The sequence below is a fragment of the Ovis canadensis genome, chromosome 6 (assembly GCF_042477335.2).
Source record: "Ovis canadensis isolate MfBH-ARS-UI-01 breed Bighorn chromosome 6, ARS-UI_OviCan_v2, whole genome shotgun sequence".
Taxonomy (NCBI): domain Eukaryota; kingdom Metazoa; phylum Chordata; class Mammalia; order Artiodactyla; family Bovidae; genus Ovis; species Ovis canadensis.
The window spans coordinates 127,374,005-127,386,557 of NC_091250.1; the positions used below are offsets into that span (position 1 = coordinate 127,374,005).

Genomic DNA, 12,553 nt, shown 5'->3' on the forward strand with positions numbered 1-12,553 from the left:
TTCTTCTCTTCCTCAATGAAACAAACAAAAAAATACTTGGGACCACAAGAAACATGACTGCAAGATTACCTCCTCTTCTATAGCCTTATAGGTATTTATAAAAATAAGATGGTATGCTGCTGATATAATACTACACACAGCATGACATAAACTTTAGTCAATATGTGCCTTTCTGAGTAACGGATCTCCATCCCAACTGTCATTTCACGCAGCAAAGATAAGCCTACGAATCTGAATTTCGACTACTGCACAATTAATTTCAAAGAGATAATTCAGCTCAACAAAATCAGGTATCTGTCTAAAACTACTTATCTGTAAGGGTCACTGATTTCACGGGAGTTCAAAAGACCCAGGTTGTCCTATTTCACAGTAAAGTAACTCTGGACTGAGATTTATAACACAATTAAAACACAAAAGAGATTACTTGGTAAAGTCCTCAAAGAAGATTTTATTTATGTATTTCTTCAAATGACTGTGGGACTTTTAAAAACCCCTCCCAAACGTGACACGTTTTCAGACAGTGGTGGGGACTGGGGTCTCTGAAGAAAGGAAGTACAAAGACACTGGTGCTGTGACGGCTCAAGGAGCCGACACTAGGAAGCCAATTTATTTCACAATCTTAAGAGAATCTTACATGTGGGTATGTTTGAATTGGCCCTCTGGAAACTGTTCAAATTAAAGGAAAACATTATGGAAAAGAGACCGGTTTCCAAAACGTGCAGTCTCTGAAAATAAAATTTCAGAAATGTATGTCTGAAAAGATCTGCAAAGCTCGGTACAGTGTTTATCTATATAAAGAGAACCAATTACCCATTGACTTCAAAACTCAAAATAATGTAAAAAAGATTTTAAATGGCATGACATTAGTGACAATTTTTTTCAAAGTATTCAATTTAAAAGAAATCTGATAAAACTGTTCTCACCCTACGAAAAGATCTAATCCCTTTCTAAAACAAAAGTACGATTTGCAAAGAGAAACGACACTGTACAATTCACTGGCCAATTAAGATTTCTGAGGCTGTAAGAAATGGGGCCAAAACAAGTCACACTCAAAAAAGGGATGGTTAACACAAGAAATGTGCTATGAGTAAAGTGCATGAAAGGAAGCCTGCTCAGCTAAATGAAGTAGACAGGGGTCAGAAGTCAAGGGTCATTCGCCAGAGCGGCAGCAGGCTCGAAAACCACACTGCAGGTTCTGGCATCCGCTGGCGGTGTCAGCATGTGGACCTGCGTGAAAACAGAGAAGTGTGAGAGGAGGAAATGCTCGTCACATAAAAGCAAGCTTGCTAGTGAAAGAATTGTAGAACACTGATTATTTTTACTGGTAATACATTTATACCACAGAAATGAAATCCCCATGAGCGTATAAAAAAGTATTCAGCACGAAAGACACCAAAACCAGTTTAACTTTAACTAACACAGGTAAATGAAAAAGAGGAAGGAAAAGAAACAATTCTGTTGGCAACAATCCTACAAAATACAAAATCCAAGGTGAGATAACTCACAGAAGCAAGACTGCCAGGCTAAGTGAACAATGGATCTCTTACACCATGAACATCCTTCCCAGAAACAGTATTAAGGCAAAAACAACCTCATCTGTAACAGATAAGCTAAAGAATCCACTATTCAAAAATTATAATAAATACTATATTTAAAATATCTGTTAAAAATAAACTATGTAGATCTAGCCTTAACATGTTTGCCATATTGTTATTTAACATCTGTTCCCCCAAATAAATCATGTGCTACAGTTGAATTATTTTCCAGAATTAAGTATGGAATGAGTAAATAATTAAAAACACATCTAAAACATAATAAAAATTGTGATTCAATTACAAAGAAAGCATTAAACATCTGTGGAATAACTGACATTTTATTCCAATCACATTATGCAATTCAAGACACTAGACTAAAAGATGCATTAGGGAACGCAGCTGAGAATTAGAAAGTGTCAAAGAGACAGCATGGCACATATTCAAATGTTAAGTACTCTGAATGAATCATAGTTTTCAAAAAGGCAAGCAAATGTGGGAAAAGACATTTTAACTATATTGAAGCCTTTCAGTATGTCTGCACCATGAACAAAGTTAATTAGTTTTTTACTCATCAATTAGAACCAAAATACTTGCATTTGTAATACTAAGGACCATAAAAATACATGAAATATAATTTTATTGTAGAAAATAACATTTTATAAAAAGGATTAAAACTGAAAAATCGTAGTACTCTGGGATGACACCAAGACTTTAACTCAGAAAAATATGCTAAATTAGTTTCATTTTGTTTTTTGAAGTACCAAACCATTGCAAAAGAAGGCAACTATGCTAATACCAACGTAAGAAAATAACAACTTCCAAAAATAACACCCAGAACACACCTACTTCCCAGAATTTAACTATTCTTTGTATTCTTGAAATGGCAATATACAAAATACCAAAGATTAATTTCTTAGGATATACAAAGAAGTACAGCATTCATATAGCTCACTATGAAAATAATAATGTATCTTTAGGAAAAGAAACAAATGGGCTTTACAACCATAATGGAACCACAGCAGCTTATGATTTCATTTATCTCCAAATACTTATGTTTAATTTTTAAAGTAATAGTATATCTGAGATATAGGGAGCAAATAAGGGAATGCACAATGGTATATCAAAGAGGACTGGCCTCAGGTGTGTAACTGCTGAAGCCAATGATACATAGGCTTCACTGTGTTATTAAGTTTATATGTTTAAAATTTTCCATAATTTTAAGTCTAAAATCATTTCAAATATAAAACTGAATTTCCACAAAGCCTATTTTTTACTTAATCAAAATGAAAATGTGTTCTTTTAAAATAAAAAGTTGAATGTGTCAAAACTTAAAATTCACAAAGCAGCACTTTTGTTTTCTCTTAAAATAAGACACAACACTAGCAACCTTAATCACAGAGTCAAAATGACATCTCTCAGTATGTGTTATCAGATATTAGAAACACCCTAAGAAGGAATCCTGTGGCTTGAAAATCTTCTCGCACTGACAACCTCTGACCAGGTATTCCCTTTGAACACATTTTCAGCTTTAACTGATACTCCCCGCCTTCCTTTCTGAGTCTGCTTTCCTCCCGCTTACTCTGGTCACTGCTCGGCCCGGCAGTCACCGAAGGGCACCTTCCTCCAAGACTCAAGGCCTTGCCTCACTACCATGGCCCTGCCCTGACACAGCCCCTGGGATGGAATGCTTACACTGGCCGCTTTTACGAAAACATATCTAACTATCATTTTCTCGGTGTATAATTCTAACTTTTCTGAAAGGGAGAAATAAAAGGAAAGAGACATGGAGACTTCAGTGCAGTATTCCAAAATGAAACTCCCTATAATACTTCAAAATGTCTATACTCCTATTTTCTTTAAAAGGACAGAAAGGTAAAGAAGAAATTTTATACTGAAATCAAAAGTGGCCTAGGAAAAAGTCCTAAGGAATGGCTGAAAGCAATGAAGTTAAGTATCTACTGGTTCAGAAAAGAGAAAATAAAAGGGAAAAAGTGAAAGGGCTTCCCTGGTGGCTCAGATGGTAAAGCATCTGCCAGCAACGCGGGAGACCCAGGGTTCGATCCCTGGGTTGGGAAGATTCCCTGGAGAAGGAAATGGCAACCCACTCCAGTATTCTTGCCTGGAAAATCCCATGGACAGAGGAACCTGGTGGGCTACAGGTCGCAAAGAGTCAGACACGACTGAGCGACTCCATTTTCACTTTCACGTGAGCCAAGCGGATCAAGCACGCCACTCAAAAGATTTGCACTTTTCCAAACACAGGTACATTCCATTTACCTGTGACCTGCTTTACTGCACTTTGCAGATACCGCATTTTCACAGACTAAAAGTCTGTGGCCACCCTGCACGGAGCTAGTCTACTGAAACTATGTCCAGCAGCACTTGCTCCCTTCTTGTCTCTGTGGCACATTTTGGTGATTCTCACAATATTTCAAGCTTTTTCATTATTATTATATTTGTTACAGTCAGTGATCTGTGGTCAGTGATCTTTAGTGTACTACCATGACTATTCTGAAGGCTCAGATGATGGCTAGCATTTTTTAGCATTGAAGTATTTTAATTATGTACATTGCTTTTTTAGACATAACGCTAGTGCACTTAATAGACTACAGGGTAGTGCTGACATAACTTTTACATACACTGGGAAACCAAAATATTCATGTGGCTCACTTTATTGCAATGTTCCTTTATTATGGTGCTCTGGAACCAAACTTGTAATATCTTCGAGGAATGCCTATGCCACACAGTTTTTCATCATTCTCCTCCAAAAACAGAGGCCCAGAATCCTCAGTGTTCACTCTGGAGACCTGAGTCACTGTTCTCAAAGTCTCAGGGATGGCAGTAGGGCTAACAGAGGAAGGAAAATGCAGGAATGAAAGTATGTGCCCTACATGAGGCAGAAAATAACCCTATCCTGATACCTGTCAGTCTCTCCTTATTCGTCACAAAGTTATTGCTCCTACTGACATAAAATGGGCTCCCTTTCTCAAACACACACTAGGATATCTGTCTGAGTTTCAACAGAAGTCTAAGGGCATAACTGTACTTAGCCAATAACTATAACACTACCTCAACACTACAATCCCATTGAAAGGTCAATGACATTCCAGGTGACTGATCCTAATAATCCATAAAAGTGGATTCATCCATGAATGGATTTTATTTTGTTGAAAGCCTACAGCAAAGCAAAGGTAAAGACAACCACTGTTTTTAAGTTAGTTTCATACTGTTGGAAATAGGGGTGAACAGCAATTTCCAAAGCATGGAAGTCATAAGCAATGTTAACAGTTAAGATGCTCCAGTATCACAGGAGGACTATTCAGAAAAGGGACTAAATGGACAATAAACAGGCCACAGAAAAAGTGAGGTAGAATTAGAAAGAGATATGACTAAGATATGCTGGGTTGCCAAGGATCTCTAGATGCACTTACGTAGACATGGAGTTCAAAAGGTAAACACTGGACTTATCACCAGTAAATACCAATCTTGATATGAGATTAAAAAAACAACCCAATAGTTATAATATGAGGGTTAAGTTACAGTAGAGGATAATAAACAGAAAATTAACATCTGCATAATCATCAAATAAAATCTTTAATGCATGGTAAAAATAAATTTCATAAGAAAACGTTTTTTAAAAATATTAGAAAAGAAGAGCTATAATGTTAGCTATCATTATCTTCCCAAATTTTTAGTAGAGTTATTTGTCTTTCTCAGATTTTAAGCACGTTATTTATGCTGTGTATCTGCACTTACCTTCACTTACCTTTAAAATTCCTTTTAACTTAAATTAGAAATATAAGAGAGCAAGTCATCTGAGACTGTCACCTACTATGAGCTAATCTCTCTTAATTCATAAACATACACTGAAATGCAAATCAGTACAAAAAGTCTATGTGCTATCATTGTTCAAACGTTCTTCAGAGTGCTAAAATCATGCAATTCCATCTACTGCTTCTTAAACGACAAAGAATTTTTAAATGTCATGGCTAAGAAGTCTTCTTTATACTTAAATCTTAACTTTTTTGTCAATCAAAAAACAAGTTTAAGTGTCACGAAGAATCATTCAGAAGAACAAAAATGTCACTTTATGTCAGTGCTTAGTACAGCATCTTGCTCACAGGAGACAATGCTTGACAATTAATGGACCTTCTCCAAAATCTCTGCTAGTGCTCAGGAAACAGAAAATTTTGCTTCACCACTTATTTAATGAACATTATTTATCAGTATTTACTTCTTTTAGTAGTAAACTGGTAGTTAACTATGTAAATAAACTCTCTTGACAAAATGAATTCTCACTGCGTTATTCTCAAATATTAAAATAAAATGTGTCACCCGAATATGCCCCCTATTAGTCTAAGAACACGTATAGAAATACTGGCTACTTTCCAAACTAATAAAACTAATAATAAAAAGAGAGCCATTACACAGTCACTAAATATTTACTATACAAGCTGAACTGTAATGAAAGATACTGGATCAATCCCATGTCATCTTGCAAAACTGGAAACAAGGCAACTTTATTTAACACTTTCTAGGTGGTCAAAATGTCCGTTAAGGAAAAGACTGTTATCGGAGTACTGCTTTAAGAGCAACTGGCTGGAACTCTGGAACATATTATAAGTTCATATGACAAGTCACCCTGTAAATTTTAAAGGATTTCCATTTCCCCCAAATCATGCTTTAAGAAGCTGTAAAAGGAGACCTGGTATTCGATTATACAAGCACAGTCTGTTTTGTTTCAAACCCTTTAAAGACAGATATGGTCATTAAAATTGGCTTATTGAAAATTACCACTCACTTCATCAAAAAAAAAAATCTTAACAAAAGGAATTCAACAAACATTCAACAAAAGGAATATAGCAGCTCCTCCGGAACACTTTAAGATTTATATATTCAAAATAGGTCAAAATGAAAGAATTTCTAACATACTAACAAGTTTTAAAAAAATATACATGCAAAAGAAGCAGACAGGTCATAAAAATAAGTGAAACCCAATCCCCCCACCAACCCGATAATATCTATATACCCCAAAATAAGTATAACAAATTAGGTTCAAAGATTTATTCCCATAAGTATAACCTATCATGAAAGCAATGTAGACAAATCAAATGTAACCTACCAGTAAGGTATTTTTCCTACAAAAAATAATCGCTTATTGCTTACTTCTCATAATATATAAGCCTTAGTAAGTACAATGGTGAAACTACAATGACATAACTATACAAAAAATAAATAAACAAGCAAAACTCTTCCCAAACTCCCAAAGAAGCAAATGTGCCACCAGCCACCACAGCACTCACACTTTCTTTCATACACTTAGCAGGTTGCAACCAATATGACATTCACTTTCACCACTTCTTATCATACACTACAGGCAATGGAGAGCAAAGAAATGCTCCAACTTAGAGCTGCTATTTCCAGAACACAGGGGGTCATCTCCTGCATCACCAACATGATTCCAGAAACAAAAGACGTGCTATCTCCTGTCTCTTCATATGTATTTTAAGGAAAACCTCTTCTCTGAGAAACAGCACATGTGCTAACTTCTCTGCCTACTGGGCTGCCGTTCAAGAAGATACCATTCCTCTAGTCTTCCTGGCCTCAGTCCAGTTTCCTGCCTGAGAGAAACTCAGTTGATCTTCCCATGATCTTAAGATGAAATTGGACTCTCAAAAATAACAATATATGATGTAAAAAGACACAGCAGAATCTGAACCATGTAAACTTTTCCCAGTTAGAAATACAGGAGGTTGATTTGCTTATGCTTCAGGACTTCTGAATTGCAGTGTCCACCAGCGATTATCAGATGACCAACAGGACAGTGAATGTACTTTGAAAAAGCACATTAAACAGTCCCTCTGCAGGGTAGGAACAGGCTTAAAAACAAAACAAAACAAAACAAAACATCAAGAAATATTTACCTGATGATGTTAAAAGAAAGTGCAGGACTCAATCTCCAAAATACTATAGGGATTTTAGTTACATTTAAAGCACCTCAGTCTCTTCCCATTACCACACTCACCCTCCTCCTCCATCTTCCAAGAGGTTTATCTAGAATCAGACTCAGGGTCCCTGAGGAGCTCACATCACCCAAGTCCTCCTTTTTCTACTGTACTATGAAGCTTTCTTGTCCTATAAGAAAACTGACTATCATCCCTAAGAACTGGGTGTTATCTAGAACATCAGTACCTCTCTACCGTTAAGGAGTGCTCTTTCACTAGAAGAAATTCCCCAAATTTTATAACAACTTTAGTAATTCTACAAAAACTTGCCCCTCTGGACTGATTAAACTATTACATATTTCTAAAATCTGGTAGAATGGATAGCTGAAATCTCTCTCCATAAGAAAAGCTCAAGTTTAGAAAAGGACTAAATCTAAAATTACAAAAATGTGTGGTAATCAGAAATCTAGAAACACAATAGAAATCCTAAGAATTATCAGAACTGTTAAAAAGTGTTAAATCAACTCCTCCAAAATTATCTCATTGTTAAAAAAGGCATTACCGTTAATGTTGTCACAGTAGTAAAAGTATTCATCATTTAGAGAAGGACATGCTGAAACCAAGTCCTGCAGGCCTGCACCAGTTACAGTAAGACAACCAGAGAGATTAAGGTGCTCCAAATAAGGCAGCCCTCCTCCCAGAGTCAAAACCCTGCAAGAGAAGCAATCCAACAATGAGAACAGATTAACAATTAAAAGACAGACTCTATGAAAACTTACGCATGTGCATGGTCCAATGGATGAGGAAAACTAAAGAATTTCTATAATTTCTATAACGTGAAAACTAACTTCATCCTTAGGTAGGACACTCTACGTTTAATGGAGACATTTACAAACATTCAATAAACAAGGCTTATGAAATTTTCTTTATAAGAACATGATAGTAAGTCAATTCTTACAGGAAAGAAATACTGAATATTAGAATTGCAACCTTCATTCTCCTAGCAAATTGTCTAAGTAAAAATTATCAAGAAAATTACTAAACAGTTTGGTAGTTCCTCAAAGAGTTAGTCAGCCTATAACCCAAAATTACTCTCCTAGGTGCATATCCAAGGGAAGTGAAAACACATGCTCACAGAAAAACTTGCAAGCAAATGTTCACAGCAGCATTACTCATAACACCCCCAAAGTGGAAACAATCCAAACGTTCGCCAATGAAAGAGTGGATAAACAAAATTCAGTATAAATAGGATGCAGCTACAAAGTGCTGATCCATGCTACAGCACGGATGAACCTTGAAAACTCAGTGCTAAATTAAAGAAGTCAGATACAAAAGACCATATATTAGGTAACGTCATTTATACGAAACGTCCAAAATAGGCAGGAAAGACAGACAAAGAGGATTACTGGTTGCCAGGGGCTGGGGACAAAGAGGAATGCGGAATGACTCCTAATGAGTATATGGCTTCTTTTTGGTTTAATGAAAATGTTTCTAATTTGATAGTGGCAGTGGTTGCCAACCGTGTAAATATATTAAAACCACTGATTTGTACCCTTTAAAAAAACAGATTTAATGTGAATTCCATTTCACTAAAAATGAAAACATTAGGTTTCATGGCATACCTTAAAAGAAGTGTTTAAAATACTATTTATACAAAAATGGTAAAATGAGAAATTGACTAAAATGACACTGGCAGAGCTGAAAAATATCAAGAGCAAAATTGAGAACATCAAATTTCAGCACGCAACAGCAAAAACTGGGAAAACTAGAAACAGTCCATCTGGACAGAGATATCAAAAAGCCTATAATACAATAAATTCAGTTAAAAAAAAAAACAGACAGATAATTAGCCTCATTACACAGGCACATGGAAATTAGGAAGTAAAGGTAAGGAAAAGTATGTAAACTACTGAAATCAGAATAGCCTGGGAAATATTTTTATACTCAGTGAGAAACACTGATGGACAAACGTCGGGATATACATTTTAATGTTTTGTCACTGCATGTTTAAAAGAAAAAGCTGGTCAATCAAAAAGGGTTTATCAAGACCCCAATATACATGAGAGATTTAAATTAAATGCACACTTCCCCTGAAATTTTAACTGAAAAAGACTGATTCTTTTTTCTTAAATCACAGATTCCCTGATCCATCCCAGAGTTTAATAACAGCAGCAATTCAGAACCTCTGTGTCTTCACTGGGCCAAGTAATTACAGACAGACATCTTTAAGGTTTACAGTTTATTAAATCTTTTTTTTCCTGTAAAGTTGAATAGCTCATAAAAAAAAAATAAAACAGCTTCTAAAAAGGGACCTGAAAGATCTCAGAAGGTACCTCAATACACAGACTACCTCATGTTCTAAAACTCAAAAACTTTCAGGACATTGAGGACAGACTGCACGGAATATAAAACTTCGAATCACAAACACACTTGAGTGAGCTACATGTGCATTCACTCGCCTCACCGCATCTAGTGGGAAACCAAACAAGACAAAAGTAAACAAGCAATTACATGATGAACGCTCTTCCAGGAATACAGTGAAGGGTGGTGGTGGCCTGAGGGAGAGGAGATGCAAAAGGTTTCCGATAAGAAGCAACATTTTAACTGGAATGGAGATAGAAACAAGCAGAAGTCAGCCAATACATGCATGTTACAGAGACAGCAAATGCATGAAGACAAGAGAAATACAGTACAGGCAGACCTCAGAGATGACTGCAGGTCAAGTTCCAGACCACTGCAACAAAGCAGCTATCACAATAAAGCAAGTCATACTTATGTTTTGTTTTTCTAGTGCATGTAAAAAAGTAATGTTCACATCATACTGTAGAGTCTATTAAGTTTGCATCAGCAATGTCTAAATAACTATATGCATCCATTCAGTTCAGTCGCTCAGTCGTGTCCACCTTAATATAAAACATTTTATTGTTATTAGGGTGGTGCAAAAGTACTTGCAGATTCCAGTGGCCACAGGACTGGAAAAGGTCACTCTTCATCCCAATTCCCAAGAAGGGTAGTATTAGAGAACGTACTAACCATCAGACAATTGCATTCATCTCCCAGGTTAGTAAGGTCATGCTTAAAATCTTGCATGCTAAGCTTCAGCATGATACAAACCAAGAACTTCCAGATGTCCAAGCTGGGTTTCAAGAAGCAAGAGGAACCAGAGATCAAACTGCTAACATTCGCTGGATCATAGAGAAAGCAAGGGAATTCCAGAAAAACATCTACCTCTGTTTCATCGACTACACCGAAGCCTTTGACTGTGTGGATCATAATAAACTGTGGAAAGCTCTTAAAGAGATGGGAATACCAGACCATCTTACCTGTCTCCTGAGAAACCTGTATGAGGGTCAGGAAGCAATTGGTAGAACCCTGTATGGAACAACTGACTGGTTCAAGATTGAGAAAGGAGTATGACGGGGCTGTCTGCTATCACCGTTTGTTTAACCTATATGCTGAGCACATCCGGGCTGGATGAGTTACAAGCTGGAGTCAAGACAGGCAGGAGAAACAACAACCACCTCAGATATGCAGATGATACCATTCTAATGGCCGAAAACAAAGAGGAACTAACGAGCCTCTTGATGAGGGTGAAGGAGGAGAGTTAAGGAGCCAGCTTAAATATTAAAAAAACTAAGATCATGACATCCGGCCCCATTATTTCATGGCAAGTAGAAGGGGAAAAGATGGAAGTAGTGACAGATTTCCTCTTCTTGGGCTCTAAAATCACTGCGGATGGTGACTGCAGCCGTGAAATCAGAAGACAATTGCTTCTTAGAAGGAAAGTTATGACAAATTTAGACAGTGTGCTGAAAACCAGAGACTACTCTGTCGACAAAGGTCTGTAGAGTCAAGGCTATGGTCTTCCCAGTGGTCACATACAGTTGTGAGAGCTGGACCATAAAGAAGGCAGAATGGCAAAGAACTGATGCCTTCCAACTGTGGTGGTGGAGAAGACTCCTGAAAGTCCCTCAGACAGCAAGGAGATCAAATCATTCAATCTTAAGAGAAATCAACCCTGAATACTTGTTGGAAGGACTGATGCTAAAGATGAAGCTCCAGTATTCTGGTCATCTGATGTAAACAGCCAACTCACTGGAAAAGTCCCTGATGCTGGGAAAGACTGAGGGCAGAAGAAGAGGGCATCAGAGGATGAGATGGCTGGATGGCATCACTGATGCAATGGACATGAATTTGGGCAAACATCAGGAGATGGTGAGTGACAGAGAGACCTGGCATGCTGGCAATCCATGGGGTCGCAAAGAATCAGACATGACTGGGTAACTGAACAACAAAAGGCTGGTGCAAAAATAACTGCAGATTTTGCACTGTTGAAATTTGCCATTTGATATTGGAATACTTTCTTAAATAAAGGTGGTTAAGCTATACATCATTCCAATGCACATTTCTTGTTTTGGTTTTTTGCTAATGACTTATTGTGTGCATGTTAAGTTGCTTCAGTTGAATCCGATTCTTTGCGATCCTATGCACCACAGCCTGACAGGCTCCTCTGTCCATGGGATTCTGCAGGCAAGAATACTGGAGCGAGTTACCATTTCTTTCTCCAGTGGATCTTTCCGACCCAGGGATTGAACCCGCATCTCTTGAATCTCCAGCATTGGCAGGTGGGTTCTTTACCGTATTTTTATTTTAGGCTATGGAAATGATGTTAGACAAGAAGCAAATTCGAGTGATTTTCTTATTCAAGTTCAAAATAGGTCATAAAGCAGTGGAGACAACTCGCAACATCAGCAACACATCTGGCCCAGGAAATGCTAACATACAATAGTGGTGGTTCAAGAAGTTTTGCAAAGGAGACTAGAGCCCTGATGATGAGGAGCACAGTGGCCGGCCATCAGAAGTTGACAGCCAACTGATAGCAATCACCAAAGCTGATCCTCTTAAAACTACAGGAGACGTTGCTGAAGAAGGTCAACTGTTTCAAGGTCACTCGGCATTTGAAGCAAACTGGAAAGGTGAAAAAGCTTGATAAATGGGTCCCTCGTGAGCTGACCACAAATCTAAAGAACTGTCCTTCTGAGGTGTCATCTTCTCTTATTCTATACAATAGCA

The 12,553-nt window shown here is 37.3% G+C and overlaps 1 protein-coding gene across 14 annotated transcripts in view; it reads right to left on the reverse strand.

Moving 5' to 3' along the window:
- Positions 1–428: 428 nt before the first annotated feature.
- The window catches only part of FBXL5 (F-box and leucine rich repeat protein 5), a 55,089-nt gene continuing 42,964 nt past the window's right edge, over positions 429–12,553 (reverse strand). For 8 of the 14 annotated variants that reach the window (XM_069594735.1, XM_069594734.1, XM_069594729.1 and 5 more), the window contains 2 exons: positions 8,043–8,191; positions 429–1,227 (listed from right to left, as the gene is read on the reverse strand). In XM_069594735.1, the coding sequence (XP_069450836.1) occupies positions 1,151–1,227; positions 8,043–8,191 (226 nt within the window). In that variant the 3' untranslated portion in view covers positions 429–1,150. Of the gene's footprint in view, positions 1,228–5,113; positions 7,415–8,042; positions 8,192–12,553 lie in introns of those variants that run through there. The other 6 variants (XM_069594738.1, XM_069594736.1, XM_069594731.1 and 3 more) reach the window with 1 other exon arrangement.